This window comes from Megachile rotundata, chromosome 7, assembly GCF_050947335.1.
Source record: "Megachile rotundata isolate GNS110a chromosome 7, iyMegRotu1, whole genome shotgun sequence".
Classification (NCBI taxonomy): domain Eukaryota; kingdom Metazoa; phylum Arthropoda; class Insecta; order Hymenoptera; family Megachilidae; genus Megachile; species Megachile rotundata.
In genome coordinates, this window is record NC_134989.1 from 1,979,230 (window position 1) to 2,003,533 (window position 24,304).

The 24,304-nt window shown below is 35.2% G+C and overlaps 1 protein-coding gene across 2 annotated transcripts in view; it reads right to left on the minus strand.

The window, feature by feature from the left end:
- Positions 1-24,304, minus strand: part of LOC100877819 (uncharacterized) — a 688,459-nt gene that overhangs the window by 24,046 nt on the left and 640,109 nt on the right. For both annotated transcript variants that reach the window (XM_076533686.1, XM_076533685.1), the window contains exon 6: positions 9,883-10,076. In XM_076533686.1, coding sequence (XP_076389801.1) covers positions 9,883-10,076 — 194 coding nt within the window. The remainder of the gene's footprint in view (positions 1-9,882; positions 10,077-24,304) is intronic.

Consider the following 24,304-nt stretch of genomic DNA (forward strand, 5'->3'; position numbering starts at 1 on the left):
AGCGTCCGAGTATTCTTTCATTTTGTCGTTAAACAAATAGTCATTTTTTTTAATTATCTAAAAAAACTGCGCTTCATCTTTACCTTTATTTTCGCTCAATCCATACAATTAGTTTCGTTAATAAATTTATACTTATTAATAGTTGTGAATTTTATAACTACTTACCGGCTGACGTATTACCGATGATGTGTAACTATGTTACCGATATCGCGCGATTTGTTTGTTCGCGACCAGGTTCAACCGTCACGCTTGCACCCGTCGCTCTCGCATCTGAGCGCGCGCTATTCTCGCGCTCTGATTGGTCAGTGTTTTTTATTAATAATTCAAAAACTAAGCTTTAACCAGCATTTTGGTAAAGGAAAAAGTTGTTCAGAATCACCCCAGCTACCACCCCCTAAAATTATGCCCACCAGTAGCCGAACACCCTGTATATACTTTTGGTGAGCCCCACGTTGAACGCCAATTTTATAAACGTCATATTTACATTTTTGGTGTATTTTGACAGATCTAATGCCCAGGTAGGCCGCTTACGTATAAATGAAAGTTATGTTAATATATCTTAAATTCTACTACGGATTTTAATCGGAGGGATTTGGGCCTCCAGGTACTGGATAGCGGAGACATCTGTTTGGTCGTTGAAGAAAGTTAGAAACGATTGATGCAATAACAAACACTAACAGATATACAGGAGGACGTCATTATAATCATCATAATCGTTGTCGTTGTCGTTGTCGTTGTCGTTGTCGTTGTCGTTGTCGTTGTCGTTGTCGTTGTCGTTGTCGTTGTCGTTGTCGTTGTCGTTGTCGTTGTCGTTGTCGTTGTCGTTGTCGTTGTCGTTGTCGTTATTATTATTATGCGTATTACTGTAACCATTTCATTATAAGCAAGTAGCATAAGAGTAACTTCATGATAAGAATGTGCAAGAACAGCACAGTCCTATTCCCGCAGTCCAACTGTCCTTTCCTGCTTACCTACCCGGAATCTCCCTTCCCTTCAAACCAAGACTCCTAACCCTGATCCAGACCGAACGAAGAGGCGACACTCTCGTAAAGTACTCCATTCCAAACAGTTCGTAAAATATACGTTTTTACACTCATCTTTTTATAATCATTAAGTTAATTTCCCTTGCACCTCTTGAAATCAGGGCTAGGACCCAACGTTTTTCCCTCGCGGTTGTATTTCCACCCACTACATCGGTGGGGATATAACACTGAACAAGATTTTCCTTTGCAAAAATGGGGTTTGAAGCTTCGTTATTGAATTATTAACGAAAAACATGGTCCAATCACAATGCGAGGATTTTGCGCGCTCAGACGCGAGAACAATAGCTTCGAATATGACAACCGATCGTCGTCGTGAACAAACGTATCGATACCGCATCGGTATAAGGTCGGTATAACGTCGGTATAACAGGAAGCTACTGGGTGAAAGTTACATCAATTAAGAAGTTAAGAATAATATTCAGTTCTTCGTAATTCGTAAATGAGAGATAAACCAATTAGTTGTTGTTTACCCAGGCCAAGTATATTGCATTTATTTAATGCCCTCGAAAAGGAAAAAAAATAAATTCATGAAAATTAATTTTGTCAACTATTCCAATGAAGCAAACGAATAAGTTCACGTTTCAAAACCAATAAGAACCTTGTTTACGAAATAGAATAGATCTGGAATGGAATATCTAATGCAGTCCTCATTGAAGTGAAATAAATCAATAGCTGCGTACGTTTAATTTTAAAAATACAACTTAAATAAAACTTACCCATTGATGCATGAAGAAACTAGCTTCGATAAAAAATATTTGTGTCACCTGGTAGATCCACCAATCAGAGCATCAACAGCTGATATCCTGGCAGGGTCAATGAACTCTCAATTTATTTCACTGTCTCTTTCTATTAATTACACAACATAAGCACGACCGGTAAACGGAACGAATGAAAACGCGTGAACGATTATTCATAGATATGTATGTTTAACGATACGCTATATTCTCATTATAATGTATCCGAATTAAGGAATCGAAATTATATTACATATTTTATTAGAAAGCATTGTTGGACTGGCCATGGATCGCGGTTTCGTTCACGATCGCGAACGGTTGCCATGCAACGATGATCTGTTGAACGACTGCGGCGTCGATCGTCAGTCATCGTTTATTGTCAAAAGAAACGTGTCGAAATAAAATGTATGGATCGTTGTTTTTAACCGAAAATTCTGCTTTCTTGCTTTCAAGATAGTTTAAATTATTTATGAATATTCGTTCACGTGTTTTCATTTGTCCTATTTACGTGTCGAACTCAGTGAAAATTAGTGAAAATTAGTAAAAAGTGACAGAGAAAAGTGATAATGAAAACTAATAATGAAAGATGACAGTGAAGTTTCTTACGCGTTTCTTGAGAGTTTCTGTATGGTGATTTATTTATACTATCAGTAAAGATCGGTGGATCGACCCGGCGACAGAGATGCATTTTCATTCTGATTATTTACGGTTCAATGGGTGAGTTACATTGAAATTTGTTAATTATTCAAATTCAAATTTTTATTTGTTGAATGGAAAGGATATTTAATTTTTTTAAAATGAGCATTTGTTCTTTTTCATCATCATAATATCTACCGAGAATAATTTCCCTATTTTATCTATTATCTCTTTGCAATAACAAATAAACGTATCGAATAAATTCGATTTATTATGATTGCGTTAGTAAGGACTAATTTCTTTATTTCTTATCCATTAATAAATGATAATTCAACAATAATTTAGATTTTTTCATTCGTTTTTCAATGTAACTTTCATCTAACAGCTTTCTATTATATCGACGCTATACCGACGTGGTATCGATACGCTTGTTCACGACGACGATCGACCGTCATTTCCGAAGCTGTCACTCTCGCGACTGAGCGCGCGAAATCCTCGCATTGTGATTGGTCCATGTTTTTCGTTAATAATTGAAAAACGAAGCTTCAAACCCCATTTTTGCAAAGGAAAATCAAATTCAGAATGACGTCCTCTACCACCCCTTTCAGGGAGTAACACTAGTTACGGGACACCCTGTATTTCATCAAATCTTTAGTTATTCAAACTTCGAGATAATGTAGCAAAATCGCTTATTTATCGTAACACGCAATCCATTCGTAAAATACTGAATGGTCACGGTATTGATGAAATAAATGTAATACGCTAATTTGTCAAAAAAACCTCACCCAAATATGTACTTATTTCGATACGTACGAAAACATGTTTTGTATCATCTCTAATGGGTTTAATATACAGGCACGCAATGGTGCATGAAAAAGAAATTAAATTTTATAAGTAGAACGTATTTGTCGTTGGCGTGAAATTCTCGGAGGAAAGTACGATTGAAAGCCGCCGCAGCACCTTCTACATTCGGCCGATAAATCGGTGGAGTTGTTCTGGTGGAGACACGCACGAAGTTAAAACCAGGTTGAGACACCTAAGAGTTTGTCGAGAGAACCGTGTAGGAGCTCAAGACATCGTCCAATGCTGGACGCCTGATTCTAACAATGCAAATCCGATCGTATTATTCGCGACGCGGAAAGTGCAGAAACATTCAAATTGACCTTGTCGAGTAGTTTGGGAAAAGTCAAACGGTGTTTGTACTATGAAATTCATAAACCTATCAAGAACAACCAGAAGATGACGGCAGGCACAATATGTGGGCTGAGCGACACTTCGGTTACCCAATATGATGATGAACTATGCTTGTACGATTTTACTACCAAACAACAAGGTAGCAGTACCATACGGTGGTGTCCGTATCCTCTATTTTTGTCCATAGTTTAGTACAAAGGTTTAAACAAAAATTATAAATTTTCAAAATACGATTGTCGCATTTAAGTTTAAGTAGTAAACATTAACAATAAATTGGAATAAATATTATTGTTATAAATATTAGAAATAATATAAAGCACTAATAAAATTGATTAATTAATTTAATCAAAATTAATTTTAATGAAAAATAATAAAGGATAATAAAGAAAGCAATATGCGAAATATTTATGTTTCCAGTTATTACAATATTTCATTTAAAATAGACATGGCTAAAACTTTTTACTTCATCTTTCATCTATGCTAATAATGCGTGCACATTTTTGAACTGCTTCAAAAATGTTACCCTTCATGCTTTTCATTAAAGCTTGTACAGTTCATATGTCTAGACTATCTCAAGCTTGCTTTATGCTGTTTTTATACTCCAAAACTGTAGCATACTGCTTTCAATTTATGTATAGCTTGCGAGTTAGAATTCCCCAAAGGTTTCCAATTGGATTTAGGTCAGGACATCAAGCAAACCACTGCATTAACTGGATATTTTTAGTTGGTAACCATTCTTTTGTGAACCTTGAATTATAGATCGCTATAGTAGCTTGTTAAAATATCCACTTTTCAATATCTGAGTATTTGTTCCGAGTTGCACCATTCTCGTAACTCGGAATAACATTGACTTAATATTTATGGGTATCCAGTCAAACCCAAAACGTGTCTACGTCTCATTCACGCAATTTTAAATGCATACTTAAGACCACATGAACGTCTCCACAACTTGACGTTCTAAATTATTGTTAACAGCCTTCTAACAGGCCAAAAAACACGTCATTCTAGTGCCAATAGATCTTTCTTTAAAGAAATTTAGTTCCTTTATCCTAAACTGTACACCACTGCAGGATACAGTGTCTACGAAGTTCTTATCTACCCAGCGGGACAATACACTCAAGCTCAATCATTCAGCAGCCTCGCAGTGTGCCTCATTGCCGAGTTTCTTTGAAGGACCCAAATCACTCAAGTGTTTGGGTCACCTATTGTATCGTCGAAATCTTTCCAACATGGAGAAATTTCGTGTTTCAAGGAGTAGATGAATTCGATTGAGGAAGAGGGTAAATAAAAATTGTTTAGTCGTAATTGAGCCTTAAAAATCATGATAGTTTATTGGCTCGAATGACTCGAATTAGGGGAAAAAGCCTTGCGGCATAAAAAACCCCTTACAAAATTATGTATTCGTTAACGATTCTACGGTGAAAATGTGTACGAGTATGTATACGTTATGTGTATGGTTAAGTTGATTGTGGATCGATTTGAGGAGAACAGGGTCTCGCTCAATGTTGTTCGATTTGAGGAGAACAGGGTCTCGCTCAATGTTGTTCGATTTGAGGAGAACAGGGTCTCGCTCAATGTTGTTCGATTTGAGGAGAACAGGGTCTCGCTCAATGTTGTTCGATTTGCGTGATAATTCACGTTGCGTGAGATTATTCACGATGATCGGGTTGAGGGTGTAGGACTCACTCGAATAATGTTGATGTGTACGTTTAACCACCCTACCGTGGCCTGTTCGAGGGTGTAGTGCTCGCCCGAACAGTGTACAGTGTATGATTTAACCACCCTATCGTGGCCCATTCGAGGAGTGCAGGGTCTCGCTCGAATGGTGTTGTGAATGATTTCCGAACCACCCTGCATTGGTTATAATACGTTGAGTTACGCGGAAACTTTTAAGTCACGATTGACTTCTTCGACTCTCGATCCGAACCGTGCAAGCTTCAACGTTCGACTGACTATTTTTTATAAAAGAAATCGCTTGAACACCTTCACGTTTCCGAAAGTAACGGTCCAGAGAAACTCTATGCCTTTGTTTGTCAAAAACTGTTTAAAACGAGAGGTACCGCTGTTAGCTGGTTTATGGTCTGTACATGTCTACGGTAAGATTCGTTCGGACCGGAGGTGATAGACAATAGGGTCTCCGGTGACCTGTATTCCGAAGTAAAAACTATTGATGATGGCTTACGCGCCGAATCGCTTGGGCCCTGCAATAAATCGTTTAACCGCGGCAAAGGTTTCGGTTCGCGGCCGAACACCTATATTAACAAACAATATTTACAACCTTAGAGTGAGGACTAAAAATCTCGTGTTCCCATTCGCTGAGTCGTCTCACCAATCAATGTTTTTACCAAATTACAAACTGTCCTGATTGGTCCTTTATGGTAAATGCCTTCACGATTCAGTTTTTGGACAACTCGTTCTAGGCTTGGTAAACCTCTGGTAAAGTGCACTCACTTTTACGAACCATGGTAACATTCAATATAACAGATTCAAGTGTTATTCAACTATCACTCAACACACAAGTGTACACGTCGTACAAGGTGGGACAGATAACGCAGCTTCCGCTGATCTGATCAGCTTTGTAATGATCCCTGAGCCACGTGAGCCCGCAATACAACTATACAACATTTGTAACATGTAGGGCGGACAACGCAACTTCCGTTTATTTGAACACAACAGTGTGAAGGTCCCTGAGCCACTATGAATTTACCAACTGATTCCACTACACACTCACAACCAAACTGATTTCATTACGAATTCACAATCAAACTGCTTCCATTACATCGAAGAAACCTATCACCTTATGGGATAATGATTTACAACCTTCGTTGACCTGGACGCACCAGTGCGAAGGTCTTTGAGTCACTGTATAAATCCTTTTTTCTAACACCAAGCCTAAACAATTCAACATACAATCTCCATCGCCGTGACAAGTTGTGGATATGCAATGGGTCTATGATTTACAACCTTCGAGAACAGTCGACGGAAAATTCATATTTACCCATCGCATGAACAGTGTTTCATGAATGAGATTAAAACATCCTCAAATCTTTGTTGATATCCGACATATTGGCATTTTTCTTGTAAAGCTAAGTGTGGCCCAAATCACTACAGTTCTATCGCCAAATATTTTGAATCATAGTAAAATTTTAATTTTTAACGGACTTCGAAAAAGGAGGAGGTTACTCAATTCGATCAGTATTTTTTTTTTTCCTATGTATGTTCGCCGATTACGCCTAGCTGGGTAGACCGATCGGAACGAAACCTTTTGCATCTGGTAGGTTCTGACTCCCCATTGGTACCATTAGAAAAAAAAATTTCATTTTTTAATTGCAAAGTATTATTATTACAAAACAACCGGCAACTTTTGAAATAAACTCTTCTCGATTTTAGTGCGCTTTTAATATATTATTACGGACATGATTTTGAACAATTTTGTTCATATACAAATTTCGCGGAAAGCTTTAGTTTTCGAGATATTAGCGAAAAATTGTTGTTAACTTTTGAAATCAACTTCGAACGATTTTAATGTCCTTCGAATATGTTGTTAGGTGCGTGGTTCTGGACAACTTTTTCCTCTTGCATAATTGACGGAAAGCTTTTGTTTTCGAGATATTAGCGAAAATTGTTGTTAACTTTTGAAACCAACTTCGAACGATTTTAATGTCCTTCTAATACGTTATTAGTGGCATGATTCTGAACGAGTTTTTCCTTATACATAATTGATGGAAAAACTTTAGTTTTCGTGATATTAGCGAAAAACTATTGTTATTAATATTAGTGGAACGCTCCGTGCTATGCACGGGAAAGACAAGAAAGGGCAATTACAATGCACTGTACCAAAACACAAACTAAGCTTTGCCGCTTTGACACGCAACTTATGCAGCAAGATGAGTTCACGTTGACGTTGGTGTATTATTCCCATTGCTTGGTACAGTCTGCGTATCGTTCTAAAAATGCATCAATTTGATTTGTTAGAAAATTTGTTGCGTAGGATCTGCTATTATTTTACGGATACTTTGACCCTTGCGCAGTCCTAAATCGTAAGAGATACACATGCGCAATAAATTTTTGTAAAGAAAGTTAACAAAGAACAAATGAGTGAAGCACCCTCAATCATGATGTAATTAGTTTGTACTTGTCCCTGAAAGAGTGTCCCTTATTTTTTTTTCTATGCATGTTCGCCGGGTTTTCCTAGGTGGGTGGTCCGATCGGAACAAAGCCTTTCGCATCTTGTAGAGACTGACTCCCCATTGGTACCATTACCAAAAATTTTTTCATTTTTTAGTTGCAAAGGATTATTGTTGCAAAAAAATTGAAAAAGGAATATCCATGTTGTTTTTTACTTAATTATGTTCATGGCATTTACGCAGACAAAAAAAAAGCCCGGAAGAACTGTCTCACAATATCCTATACAATTCTCCTCATTCCACTAAAAAGGGTGAAACAAAATAATTTTAAGAAAAAAAATACGCCGTCTTCGAAATGCACTAAAAAGTATAAAATAATTTCTATTTCCTAATGAAGTAATTTCTATTTCATTCAATCATACAATTACGTAACAGATATGAATGAAACCTATTTACTCGTTAGATAGTATATTAAATACATTTCAACCTTTTCGGAGGCGGCGCAAAATTAAAAGATTATAGCGGGATAAAGATAAAGATTTGTACTTTATACTCCTGTAAACGGTACCACCAAAAAAAAGTGTGGCAAGTCCATGCATTTCGTCAAACTTTGGAATTTTCAATATAGCAAACATAACCTCACATTTACGGTGTTATTGTGGTAAGGATGCATCAAATCTAAAATCGAACTGCAGGGTCTTAAAGTAGAGATCTCAAGCTTTAATATAAAAGAAAGAACATAATTTTACGATGATTTTTCACAGAGTTGTCATCAGTCAAATTTGGCCAATTTTTGCCTAAAATTTTTCTATGCCATATTTCTTTTGAGCAGTGTATTTATTGACTTAGACAATTTATTATTTTGTCATATAATTTGAAGTAATTAATATACATATTATTCAAAAGATGAATTAGATCGATAATATTTCTAATACAAACTTTTAATCGTTGCACCTTAAACATAAATCAAATTTACTTTCTTCTGCAATTTTTAAGATAAATTCAAATTATGCGTAGCTTATGCCCATATTAATAATTTTACTGTAAACTGATAATATTACACTTTGCTACTTAACGTTACACAGTTCAAATACTATTTTCTCTATTATTTAGAAGGAAAATCATAGGGTGCGGTACATGTTATAAACTGGGTATTATATTGTAGCTTGATTCTCGAGGGACAAACTGGTAACTTTACGCAAGATAGTGTCTATTTTTGCTACGAGTTCCGGATGTAGTTACATTATGCTAATCAAATGCAAATCTCTAAGAGTTACGAGAAGACAAACCCGTAGCTTCTATCTAAAGCTATAGTAATCGCTATTTTGTCGTAACCAGTTGATCGTGTTTGAGCTCGGTGACAGCGATGAAGGAAAACGACTGGTGGCAATGACTAAACAAAGGTCAGCTTCGTGTTAAAACGAATTAAAAATATTATACGAAAGTATAATAATTGCAATTATTTGTTATCTTATGAAAACTGTTATCTAAACTCGTATTAATATTTAAGCATACATCGAAGTATATAGCAAATTGTATAATTTTTTAAAGTTGGAATGTATAATATCACATGTAGTAGATTTTCTAATTACTGTAAAACAGCACACGAGTTCAACAGTGCTATTAAGCGTAAGGTAATTTTCGAATTTATACTTGCAGTTTCTCTTTCCTGTTTTTTATAATTCGATTGTCTTAGAAATGAAAAATGTGGCAACTTTTCGTATCTCTACAGCACGGTAGAATGGGAAAGTAAAATTAGTAGTCGATTATTATTCGCGAGTCATTTGCCTTGGAGGAGGGATTGTAATTTTTTGAAAATTGCCCCATTATTCTCGTATTCATTACTGAACATTTTAGTTAAAAATTAAGAAATGTTTTACTGTGCAATGGTTTTGCTCAGGGTCGTATTAATCCTATTCTAGGTATGGAGATCATAGGTAGGCGGTTGTAGTTAAAATTAAACTCGAAATTTAATTGTGGTGAAAATATAAGCTAAATTTGACGCATTTTCACAGTTATGTGCGTCATGTATAGCAGATGATATTATAAAGCAAAGGGTTAACTATCAAACCAGTCTTGTTTGTAGCACTCATGGCATACAACGTGTTAATTACATTTAAAGGGAGTAATATGACAGCTTAAACTTACATAGTTGGTGAGACCAGTCAAAGCAATTCCATTGGCAGTAAGAAGTATATCACCCGGTTGAAGTTTGTTAGACAAGGCCGCAGGTTGTTGAGGAAACAGTCTTTTCACCCTAACTGGACCAGCGGTACCACCACCGGAAACGCTCAGGCCAAGACCTCGGCTGCATTTCTGCAACGTCACTCGGAACGTGCTCTCTGAAAACGATAAGAACGCAGTTTAATTTTAAGAGAAGTTTTTCAAAAATCAAATTTCTACAGAAAAAATTTGTTTTGAATTAATTAAAAAATAACTAGGATACAATTGTTTAAGAATTTGCATGGTTTCTTTTATTCAAATAAGAAACTGTTTCTTCTTCTGCAATCAAAGACCTTCAAACATCTCGGGAAGAATTTGTATATTAAGAACTTTTTCCTGTAAACAGTATTTCACTTTTTATTGAAATGTAATAAAAAAAAAAACTTTATGATCCCAGCCTATTAATTACATTATCCAACAGCCAATTGGCATTTCGACTTTTGTTCAGTGATCGATATAGCTTTTCTTGTGCTCATTACGAATCTGCATGCCATTTGTCACCAGCACATAGTGTTTGGGAAATTTGATTTTTAAGAAAAAGCACATTTTTCAGATTCAAATTAATTTTGTGAGGTAACTATGATTTTATAACCTTCCTGAATACAACGGTATCTGTTTTTTTATTTTTTCAGAATATTTAAATATGTTTAAACAATCATTGAACACGGAGAGAGACCGATTTTGCACCAATTTTTATGTATATTTTTTAATTTATCTTAAAATGCAAAGGTCTAGTGGAAAATTAAACCATGGCATGCGATAGAGCAGATTTTCATTTTTAAGAAACAACAAAAGAAAATTGCAACGCCGTTTTTTTACAATGCCAAAAAACAAAACGCAGGAGACAAAGTCAAGACAGTGGGGCTCCGCGCCAGAGCGGTCGTTTGGAATCCCATCTATATTAGAGCGACACAAATGCTTTAATAAACTGCATCAGTTTATTACAGTTATTATTATTACTTTATTTATTATTTATTTATTTTATATTTATTTTATATTATTTATTGGTACACTACTAGTCTCTTCATTATTTATTTAATTTTATATATTTAAAAAATGGTCGTTTTATTCTAGATAATGTATTTTATGATAGAAGAAAAAGCGTTATAATTTTATAAAAAATTATAACTTATTTACTTAAACGATTTAATTAACGTTATTTATGTATGACAAAGTTTAAGAGGATAGTTGAGGAGAAAGTGTCGTTGTGTTGTAATTTGGATATCGTATCGTGCAAATGTAACAACCCTGGAACCTAAGTTCAGTTTATTACAAGCGCTAAAAGGTAAAGAGCGGCTTTTACCTCTAAACGACTCGATTCTACAAATTAAGATTGTGGGATTCGTGTGGTGTGCGGTTAAGGAGTGAAATCCACAGATCAAAATCTTTCAACAATTAGATTTATTCAATAAAACGATAAGAAAATGAAACTAACAATTAACAATAACAACAAATAAGGAAAAGTATAGAAATTATAAATGATTAATTACAATAGAGAAACTAGATAGATCTTGAATAATAATAATAATAATATTTGATGAATTAAATAATATGTAATTGACAATTGTGAATTTAACGATTTGAAACTCGCTATTCAATACTTTGTATTGGACCGTATCTGAGTCGGATCTCTGATAAAGCAAACTTCGCATTCGCAATATTAACTAAATTTGATATTTGATTTTTGTGTTCGACGCTATCGCAATGACAAGATTTTACTTGATTAACACGCTTGTAATTTATAATGAATCCTACCTAAGTGTGATTCGGTTTCTAACTTAATATAAATGAAATTTTACAAAATTAGTAATGTTAGCGCTTTTATAGTCTACCGCCGCGAGGAATTCGGCCGCGAGATTCTCTAAACGTATTAGGATACGCTTTCGCAAAATTAGACAGATTTATCTACTATCTAACGCGGTGTAGTCGACTACGGAAATGTACGCTAGAGACAGAACAATATTCCTTTACTAGTTCAACTTCCAAAATTTATCTAAAGTTAATAAGTTTCCTCGGAACAATTACTCTTGTTTAATTTGACTCGACAACTAATTGTCCATTGCCCTTTTTGCCAGAGCGCACACTGACACCCAAAACCAGATCGCTTAATTGGGGAGCCTGTTGTTCACCAGCTGCTAAAACAACCCAACGATCCAGAGTCAGATGAACAATATACGTCCAACAAGGTAGCAAATCAAAATTGACTCTAATTATGAACTCGTAATTGCTGAACTGCCACCCAAAAGACACGGTCTTCAGTGACCAAGTCGCTCAATGAGGGGGAGTAACTCAGAGCGGACTCCGGGACACTGAAGGCGCGTTAGTAATTCGACAAAAATATGAGTAGCTGAGAGCTTTCGTTCGATGTCTTAGCCTTTCTTGGCGCTAAGTATAGTACTCTCCTAAAGGAGTTTCAATTACAAGATCGCTTGAACGGGGAGCCTGTTGTTCACCAGCTGCTAAAACAACCCAGCGATCAAGTAACCGAATGGCAAATACCCGCTTGACCAGTCAAGTATTAAGAATCTTTTTGGCTCTTTGACAGCGAAAATTGTTCCGGTTAATACTAATCAGAGAGACTTCTATCGCGTTCGACTTCGAAAATTGTTCTGCTCCTTAGATGGGTTTCGCTCGCCCTTTTATACTCGCAGGTTCGCCGAATTCCTGGAATTTCTGTGACATCAGAATATCTAAATTTTCGTATAACTTCGTTATTATATATTAATTATAAAATCGAACGGTTTAATTATAATTTAAATGTCGCTCTTTAATTTCTGGCTATCGTTTCGATACTAAAATGGTACTCTAATGGTGTTTTAACGAAAAATACATTTTCTGTCCTTTTCTATCAGAGGCGAGTCTATTTCGATTTACAGCTTTCTAGTTTAAGGAAATAATTTTGGTTCCGGCCATGAGTAGTTTAACACTGGTTGATTTTACGTATATAAATTGATTTAATTAATTAATTAATTTAATGTCCAAAAATGCCGAAAATAGAAATAGTATCGCTATCTTTTTTTAGGATTAGCGCTGATCTCAAGGATTTCGGGCGAGTATCGGGGCACGTAGGCACATCATAGCGTAACGGAAATTTCGTATACAAACTATTTATTAGAAAATAAAATAAAATAATACATAATCTTGGTTTAATGATTCAAACTTAATGTTTAATTATTTTCGCGGAAAATATTACCTACTCTAAATCAAAATCATAAGTAAATTAATATAAATGATAATATATATATATATTATGATTACCGACTGTCGAATTTGATAGATATGGTAATAGATACCTAATGTACTGTCGATAATTGGCAACTACGGTCGATAATTGACTATTCTAATCGATGGATAGAAGATTGTCGCGATGATGCCGGTAGAAAGAAAAAAAAGTTTCCCCCAGGGACGTTACACAAACACCTTGTATATAACGTTATTTCGTATACATTGACAATGCACGAAAAAACAATGTACGATCAATGAAGGAGAAGGCTGGATAAAAAAGGTAGGAACGCGCTTTCTACGTCCAACCTCGACTGGGCGCACTGTATGGAATCACTTTTTTAAAAAGCTGCCGTTAATATACTTATTTTATCGATTCCTTGCATTCTTTACTTATTTACGAGGACCCTTACTTTTCGAAAGAACCTTCAAAAATATTCGAGTAGAAAGCAAGATCCCACAATAATATACCGAGGGGATACCGAACGATCGCTCCGGCGCGGAGCACCACTTCATTTCGCATGTTGCTATTTTGCCTTTTGACATCGAAAAAAAACGGCATTGCAACTTTCTTTGGCTGTTTCTTAAAAATGAAAATCTGCTCTATCGCATAGCATGGTTCAATTTTCTACTAGATTTTTACATTTTAACATAAATTGAAGAACATACATAAAAATTGGTGCAAACTCGGTCTCTCTCCGCGTTGAATGATTGTTTAAACATGTGTAAATATTCAGTATGCATAATAAACAGATACCGTTATATTTAGGAAAGTCATAAAATCTTTTAATTAAACAGAATCTTCAAACTCGTATTTTTAAGTGAAGGGAAAAAATGCGCGATGAGAAACGGATAGCAATTTCGCAAACGTCGATAGCGAATTTGCGGTTCGCGAATCGCGGAATTGTAGAGTGTTCACGAAGCTGCAAGAGCAGGCTGTGTATAGCAATGTGACGTTGTTGATTGACTGCGAGTCATTAGTAACGCCTTAATACTATAAATATCGCTCTCGCGTCATATTCTTGCTGATATCTTTTGGGGGAGAATGAGGTAAATACTACGATTGCCCATTAGAATAAAGGAGAGTACGAAGCCTAGCTTTCGGACGCCTTGTTCAGCATGGGAGAGTACGGGGGCTCAAACCTGGTCGCCCTGGGATGAAGAGAACACTTGGATCCTACCGCCGGTTGTCATCTAAAGGGAACGAATCGGAGAATGCTCTCTGGACGCGTTAGGATTATAGGAGACAACGGCTGGAGTTTACCGTCAGTTCCCTACTGATGAGGAAAGTACGGGGATTCTATCCTGGTCCCTTCTAGAGTGGAAGGAACGGCTGGATCATCCGCTGGTCACCACCCTGGGAATGGATGAAAGGAGCTCCTGCGTATCTCCAACCTAGTTTTCGAAAAAAACTAACAAATTGAAAGAAATGAATGTCCAGAAGTTATATTTTCCATTATCTCATATTCGTTTATGAATTGTAAATTTATCTCGAGCTGTTGTATTTATTATGAAATTGGTTGAATATTTATGTTTTGTAAAACCTGCTAATTTCCTAATATTCCTCTTCAATCTCTTAACGATTTCCCATAACAGGATTTTTTCCAATTATTATTAAAATTATTATGGAAAGAATATATCAATATTTGCAGTAATATAATATTTCAATAATAACAACTTAAGAAATTATTTTAAACGTATTTCATTTACCTTTAATTTTTTTAGCATTTCAATAAATGATCAGTAATACCGTCCTTCCTTTACTACTGAAATTACATCAGTAGTGAAAAGTGAAATAAGTCATGCTTCAGATTTATTTCACAAGTGCTGTCTATTATAATAACAATTTATTTTAATCTTATTAATACAACTTTTATTCCATTAACATAATGTACAATGTTCATACTTATAAATGTCAAACAAATTGAAATATTTAATATTAAGTTATTGTATGTCAAATGATGGATTTTCAAACATGGGGAGTGTAATATTATTTAATAACATAAAAATACTAAAAAACAGCAAGTGTAATATATAAATATACTTGAATATTAAGATTTCGTTATTAAGATAAATATGTAAACCTGTAGGTTAAATATTGTACTTTTAAGAATATGTAACGACTCTGGAACCTAGGTTCAGATAGTTACTAGCACTAGGAAGGTAAAGAGCGGCTTTTACCAACTAAACGACTCGTTTTAGAAAATAACTAAATGTAAAGATTGTGGGATTCGTGTGGTGTGCGGTTAAGGAGTGAAATCCACAGGTCAATATCTTTCAACAATAAGGTTTATTCAAATAAGTAATGAAGATGATGAATCTAACAAATAACAAGTAACAAATAACAACAAAATATGAAAAGTATATTGGTTTGATCAAAAGAAACTAAAGAGAGTTTGATATAATATTAATAATAGAAATAATAGAACTAGGCAAATTAAACAATACGTAATAGATAATTGTGAATCTAACAAAAATGACTCTCGCTAGTTAATACTTTATATTAAATCGTACCTAAGTCTGATTTCGGATAAAGCTAACTTCGCTTCTATAAAATTAATTGAATTCGATATTTTATAAGATTTGATTCTCGTTTCGAACGCTATCGCATTGACTAAATTTAACTTCATTAATACGTTTATAATTTATGTAATGAATATTCTTTTATGAAATTAATAATAGCGCGTTATAGTCTACCGCAGCGAGGAACACGACCTAAGTGTGATTCTCTAAGTGTACCTAAATACGCTTTCGCAAAGTTAGATAGATTAATGATTTTATCTGATATTTAACGCGGTGTAGTCGACTACGGAAATTACGCTGATGACAGAACAATATTCTTTTACTAATTCAAGTTCAAAATTTGTTTGAATCTAAATAAATTATTTTTTCGGAACAGTTACTCTTTTAATCTGACTCGACAACGAATTGTCCATGACCCTTTTTGTCAAAACGAACACTGACAGCCAAAACCAGATCGCTTAATTGGGGAGCCTGCGTTAGCTAGCTACTAGAACAACCCAATGATACAGGAAAAGGGTGAACAGTATAAGTCTAACAGGGTAGCAAATCAATTGCTTGTAATATAAAATCGTAATTGCTGAACTGCCACCCAAAAAACACGGGCTTCAGAGACCAAGCCGCTCAAATGGGGAGCCTGCGTTAGCTAGCTACGAAACGACCCAAAGCGAGCTCCGAGAATCTGATGGCGCGTTAGCAATTCGATGTAAAATCAAATGTGAGTAGCTGAGAGCTATCGTTTCGATATCTTAGCCTTTCTTGGCGCCAAGTATAGCACTCTCCTAGCGGAGTTTCAGATACGAAACCGTTTAAATGGGGAGCCTGCGTTAGCTAGCTACTAGAACGACTCACGATCAAGTATCCAAATGGCGTATACCCGCTTTACCAGTCAAGTATTAAGAATCGTTGCGGCTTTTGTCAGCGGAAACTGTTCCGGTTATACTTATCCAGGAGACTTCTAGCGTGCTCGACTTCGAAAACTGTTCTGCCATTTAGACGAGTTTCGCTCGGCTTTTTATACTCGCCAGCCTGGCAATTTCTTGGAAAACCCCCATAACGTCGAAATACATATATAATTGTCGTATAAAATTGTAATTAGACATTAATTATGAAAACGAATAATAGTTTACATAATAGTTTATGTTCCTGATATAAAAGTAGTAATTTAATAGTGTTTTAACGAAAATCGCATTTTCTATCCTCCTTTATGTACTACGCACGACTTCTATACGCATCTGAGCTAAATGTATAAGCATACGATGCTTCTGGAACATTCCATTGAATAATATTATAATTTATAATATATACTGTAATAAACTAACATCTGACTTTAGTTCTGGATAACATAATATTAGTACTGTCGCGAAGTAAGTTAGGTGTGAAATGAATAATACTCGCAACACTGTGTTTGCAAGAGGTGAGGTATTTAATGAGAACTATGGAAAAATGCAGTGTTACAGAAATGCTATTGAATATATAATGGAATATTCGATGATACAGAATCGGAGGCTCGACTGATTATCTCTGTTTTGATGCCTTTCCGCAGTATATGTATATAAACTTTTCGGAGAAGGCGTAACTCCTTACGCAGTAGAGGGTGGAGTTACTTTCCTTGCTGAGTCCTCCCATTTTCGGCGGGGGAAAAAGTATTATAAATTAGAGTTTGTCAACCGAAAGTGTCCTTCCGGCACGTGCTGACCATGTGGCCTAATGAACCGTAATGGGACATGGCTGGCAGCGTTTATGGTAGGGTAGTCTATTGAGCTACGCACGTCCAAAAAACATAAAATAATTTCGCCGACTTACAGACTTTAGGGTAGGCTTAACTGCCTACACCTAAACATCTGTAACGTCCCTGGTACTAGACTCAGGTATTTTACAGCGCTTATGAAGCAAAGAGCGGCTTTTGCTTATTAAGCGACTCGTTTTTACTATAACTAATTCTAAAAAAATGTGGGATCGTGGTGGCGTGTGGTTAAAGAGTGAAATCTACAGGTTAATACCTTTCACTAATTAGGTTTATTCAAATAATGATGAGAAAAAGAGTTATAATTAACAATTACTTTAGTAAATATAAAAATGTATATGTGACTGAATTCTATAAGCAAATTGGAGTATAATCGACTTGTTGTTGACGCAAATCGCAAAACGGTAGCTAACTACTTCAATTACGCGGTTTTAATAATAATAATATGCGCAACGCGAGAAAATAACGCAATTTATAATGCAATTTAATAATGCAAGAAAATAACGCAATTTACAATGGAAGAAAATAACGCAGTTTACAATGGATCTAGATCCTAACAAAACTGACAGAACAATATTTGGTTAATTACAAAAACTCTAGAATTTGTATTAGACGTGGAACAGTTACTCCTTATTTGACTCTAAACTAATTAGTTCATGGCCCTTTTTGTCAGAGCACAAATCGACACCCAAAACCTGATCGCTTAATTGGGGAGCCTGCGTTAGCTGGCTACTAAACTACCCAGAGCGAACTCCGAGAATCTGACGGCGAGTTAGTAACTCAGAAAAATAAGAAATATGTATGAGTGACTGGCGAGCTCTCGTTGATGTCTTAGTTTCTTCTGGGGCTGAGCATAGCACCCTCCTTACGGAGTTTCGGATACAAGACCGTTTGAACGGGGAGCCTGCGTTAGCTGGCTACTAGAACTACCCAACGATCGAGTATCCAAATGGCTGATACCCGCTGTCCAGTCAAAACTAAGAATCTTGTAGGCTCTTACCAGTTAAAACTGCTCCAGTTCGTTGCTTCCTAAGAGGTCCGGCACGTAGTACTTCCAAGATTGTTCTGCGCTCGCAGCCGCTGCACGCCCTTTTATACCCAGAGAATCATGGATTTTTCCCGCTCAAAAAGTAGTTATTATTTTATTACGCTTTATTTAGTATCAAATATATATTAGTTTGATTAATAAAAATACGCTTTGATTTATTATTAATTAGTTTTTCACAAGTTTTCCCGTTAAATTGTATTTTTAATAATTATTAGATACGCAAATTATAAGTGTTTTAATAGAAGAAATAATTAATCGCAAACAATACATAAAATAATAGCTAAAAATATAACGCAATTTATAATGAGTGAATAATTAATAATATATATAATATAAACATTTAAATAATAATTTATAATAACTGTGTTTCGAAGTATATCTTCTGTCTCTTTCTAACTAACGCGCGCGCCATCGATCGGTGATCTATTCTAAACAATGTTGCACGCGTGAGCTACCCCCTCCCATTACCACGCGAATTTTTATGGTGCAGTCGGTAATTTGCGGTCGGTAATACAATAGAAAAAGATATACGTATTAGCATATATCTTCATTTATCGACAGGATTCAATATGATGTACCCGGGGACGTTACACCTTCCCCCTTGAATGAGTCTCTTGTCCTCAAGAGACACTCGTTGCAACGTTTGATTGCACATTTGCAGCATCCGCAAGTGGCTGGATCATTTCTCGGGGATGTTGCGCCTTCTCCGAATAACCATAGAATCTTCTATGTTTTTCGCCTGGGGTCCTTTTTGCTGATTTCCTTTATTATTGATTCTCGATCCTTTAATGGCATGTGCGCCCTCTTGACACGGTCCTTATGAACTATTCTTTTTCGGTTTTTCCCCCTAATTAGTATTTCTAATTTTAACGTAATCTACTACATCTTTTTTCATGTTTTTCCAATAATAATTATATCTTATACGATGGTAAGTTTTCTTAATTCCTTTATGACCTCCCAGTGGGGTTTCATGATTTTCTCTAATAATTTCTAATCTATCTTGTTGCAGTGGTATTTGTATTGTTCCTGTACACAATGTAATTTTTATGTGTGTATTGCTGAAGACGATGCACAAGATCTTTTTAATGTGTTTCCTGTCTGGCATACTGATTTCCTGTATCTTCTGTTCTTGAAGTAAAAGAGAAAGAGTTTTTAAGGCTTGAGGTAATTCTTCTTTAGTTGGTGCTATTATTCCCAATACTAATTGTTTTCTCAATTTAATTTCTATTATTTGTCCAGGGTTGCATTGAGGTATTTTAATTTTCTTTTTCTTTATAAATTCTTCTGACTGTGAGTCAGTAGGATTTCCTTCCCTGTCCAAAAATATTATTACTGTTCCTTTTTTTATCCACAGGTTGTCTTTTGTTTCTTCTATAAATATATGAACCGGTTCTTCTGATATTACTTTTGGTTGTCCTGATTTTCTAACGGTGAGTTGTCCATCTTCTTTAACTATTTTAATTGGTGTTATGGGAGCACTTCTTGTGGGGCTTGAATCTGATTTTTCTTTTAATTTTTCAGGTTTTGAAGATTCTTCCTTAGGTGTTTCAGAAGAGGAGTCAATTTTTGGTGGATCTTTGAATATATATTTAGGCAGAATTGTTGCTTCGTCTAATTCTTCTATCTCGTCTGCAATTACTATGGGATCATTTCTTCTTAAAATTAACGGTGGAGGAGTCTTTTCCTTAAATTCCGAAGGTGGCTGATGAATCTCAACTTGTACTTCTCTTTCATTTTTCCTGTGTCTTTTTTTTAATTCTGTGTTTTTCTTGTGATGTGCTTGAACTTAAGGGCCTTTTCCTCTTGATCTTGTTCGTCAATTCGTCTTCTGAGTCATCCGTGTCATAATAATTAGATTCATCTGAGCTGATTTCCTTTGATGAATACTGTTTTTGTTTTTTCCTTTGTGGTAATGAATCTGTAGATGTTAATTCCCGTGGTCGAGTAGGGTCCTGGTGCCATTCTTTCTTTCTCTTGATTTCTTTTGAGCTGGTAGTTATTGATTCCCGTGGTCGTGTTTTATACTGGTGCCATTCCTTCTTCTTCTTTATTTCTCTGGGACTCGATGTAGTGGAACCTCTTGGACGTTTAACGTGTTGGTGTCAATATTTCGGCCTTTTCACTTCCCTGCTTTCAGATGTGTTTGTTGAGTGTGATCTTTTTGCATTAATTGGTAGTGTATCGATATTTTGAGTTGGATTACGAGATAATGCATCTGTGTTAGAGTTTAATTTTCCGGCTTTGTATTTCACTTCGTAATCGTATTCACTTAGCTTTAGTTTCCAGCGCAACAGTCTGGATGTAGGATCGGCGACTTTGTTTATCCAAGTTAATGGTTTATGGTCTGTTATTAAAGAAAATTTTCTACCGTAGACATATGGACGAAAGTGATTCACGGCGTAGACAATTGCCAAAAGCTCTCTCTCGGTTGCTGAATACCTTGTTTCGGCTTCATTAAGGACTCTTGAGGCATATGAAATTGGCTAGTCCTTTCCGATTTCTCCATGACTAAGGATTGCTCCTATGGCTATTCCAGATGCGTCTGTAGTTATATTAAACGGCTTTGAAAAATCCGGATATGTCAAAATTGGCTCTTTACATAAAGCATCCCTAAGGTGCGTAAAGGCGTCTTCTTGCTGCTTAGTCCATTCGAACTTTCGCTCTTTTTTTGTTAAGTCAGAGAGTGGCTTTGCAATTTTGGAGAAGTCTTTGATAAATCTCCTATAGTATCCACACAGGCCCAGGAATTGTCTAATATTCTTTACCGTTTTTGGGACTGGAAACTCCTTGACTGCTTCGATTTTCCTAGGATCTGGCCTCAGTCCATTTTCGTCAATTATATGTCCTAGATATGCCACTTCTTTTTTCAGGAATTCGCATTTGTCCGGTTGTAAACTAAGATTAGCTTCTCTTAGCCTTTCCATTAATTTATTAAATTTAATTTCATGTTCTTGTAGCGAACTTGCATAAATGACTATGTCGTCTAAGTAGACAAATAGTTCTAAACCTTGAGGACCCGTTAATACATTATCCATTAGTCGTTGGAAAGTAGCTGGGGCATTTTTTAACCCGAACGGCATTCTGTTGAACTCGTAATGCCCGTATTGTGTAGAGAATGCAGTTTTGTGCTTGTCGTCTGGATGCATCGGGATCTGGTGAAACCCTGATCTCAAATAAAAAATTGAAAAATACTTTGCGCTTCCTAGCTGATCCAAAATATCCGTTATATTAGGCAGAGGGTAGGCATCGTCAATAGTTTTCTCGTTTAGTCGCCTAAAGTCAATCACTAATCTCCATTTCTTCTGTCCATGAGAATTTTCTTTTTTCGGGACTATCCATAAAGGTGAATTATATGGGGACGTTGAGTGTTCAATTATTCCTTTTTGTAGTAAATCATTAATTTGTACGTTTATCTCCTCTCTGTGGCATTGAGGGTAACGATATTGTTTCACGTTGATTGGTGCCTCATCTGTGGTGATTATTCGGTGGTGTACTTTATTAGTGGCTGGTAATTCTTCTCCGGGTAAACTGAACCTGTCTGCGTTATTTTGTATTAACCGTTTGACGTTATTTGTTTCTTCTTCGTTTAAGTAGTGAACTAATATCTTCGATTCTGAGATAAATTATTTAAATGTTTTTAGATAAAATGATTATATTAGTGTTACAAATTAATTTTTTGTGTTAAAAATCGAATTTTGATTTGTTAGTTAACTAATACGGTTAGTTAACTAGTACGTATGAATTTTTATCTCGAAAACTATTTATCGAAATTAATTAAATCTTTTTGCATTTTAAACTTGAATGTTTGAACTATCATAATAATATTTTTTTCATTAGCAAATTCATTTTTTATTATCAGAAATTGCAAATAAATTTTTATTTTTTAAATTTTTTAACAATGTTTAAATATCTAATATGTAATATATATATATGGGTGTGGATATTGAAATCTCACCTACAAAACAAGACATTTTGCAAAGGTCAGCGACGACATATTTGAAAAACGTCCGAAACCGCTGTTGTCACGTATGATAATAGGGCGCGCGCATGAACATAAATGCGAATAACTCAGAAAATCGCAAATTACCGCAAGATATCGTTAGAGATTCTTATTCGGGAAGCTTCCAGCTTTCATTTAAGCCTATTTGGTAGGTGAACCGAGGTAGAGTTCACAACTTTTCCCTTACATAGACATTAAGTACGTTTATGGTTTATATCTCCTTTTTCAGTTTATATCAGTGTTAAAGATAAACCTTTTGATGTGCAACCTACATAATTATTATACTAAAGTACCATAAAAAATGCCAATAAAAGTGGATGAATATAATAGTTAAATAATAATTAAGCAGTATTATGTTAAATTTTGTTAACTGTGAAACGTCCGGGACTGCTGTTGTCGCGCGCGTTAATAGGGTGCGCGCATGGACAAAAATGGGAATAACTCATAAGACCGCAAATTACCGCAAGATATTGTTATAGATCCTTGTTCGGGAAGCTTCCAGCTTTCATTTAAGCCTATTTGGTAGGTGAACCGAGGTGAAGATCACAACTTTTACCTTACACAAACATTAAATATGACTATGGTTTATATGTTTTTCCATATCAGTGTTAATAATAAACATTTTGTTGTGCAACTTACATAATTATAATGTTAAAGTATCATATAAACAGCTGATAATAGTGGATGAACATAATATTTAAAAAATAATGAACAGCATTATGTTAAACTTTAACCGGAAAAATTGACTTTAAAAAATGTTCAACTTTTGTGGCTCATATCTTCGAAATGGTAGTAATAAAATCATTAAAACTGTGAAAACAGTATGCACAGATTCCTTATAAACTAATTCCATTAAACGGATTTCAAGAATTGCGATTTTCATTTTTTGACTTTTGTCCACGTTTTCGCCGTTTTTCGCCACTGTGCAATGCTGCGAACCATGTGCCGCTACAGTACGCTTCATATGTATTGACTGATTTGTTTAACTGATGGTCTTTAATAACTAATAATATCCTAATTGTAAAATGTATTCCTATCCTTCTCGAGAATTACGCGAGAATACTAGGAAATTCGGGGCGAGCATCGTGGGACGTAGGCACATAGCATTGCGGAATTTTCCATGTAGAATTATACATTTATTCGAATAACTATAAAATAATACATAAATCTTGCTTTAAATGAATTAACTTAACATTTGATTGATTTTATGAAACATATTATCCTTTCCAAATTGAAAACATAAAATAATTATTGAAAATCAAAATATATATACAGTGGATATTCTATATAAGCAAATCTTTCAGGTCTGAGGTTTTGCGTATATCGTACAGGTCCTACATTGATTGATGTCTTGCCGAACGTAGAAAAGGACAGAAGAGAAAAATATCACGGTCGCCGTTTGCGTATATCGTAAAGGTGCTACATTTCGAGCGAAGGAGACCGAACGTAAACAAACAGTGACCTACTAGAAGGACACTCCTAATCCAAGAATAAAACTTTTTTATTTTTTATTTTTCTTTTTTTGTTTAAATTTTTTCCATCATATTTGTAACATTTTTCTCATTAAAATGAGACCAAACATGACATACATACTTCAGGACATACAGTTACTCGATTTAATATTCGGACACTATGGTATTTGCGAAATTAAACGTTTATGCACTTACTTGCAAATTGATTATCGAATTTTCTGATCTGTAATGAGTTAGAGCACATATTCTAGTTTACAAATATGTAAAATTAAATACTTTATTTTTTATTGTTTTCCATATAATAAATTATAAACGAAATTAGACCCGATATTGATGTC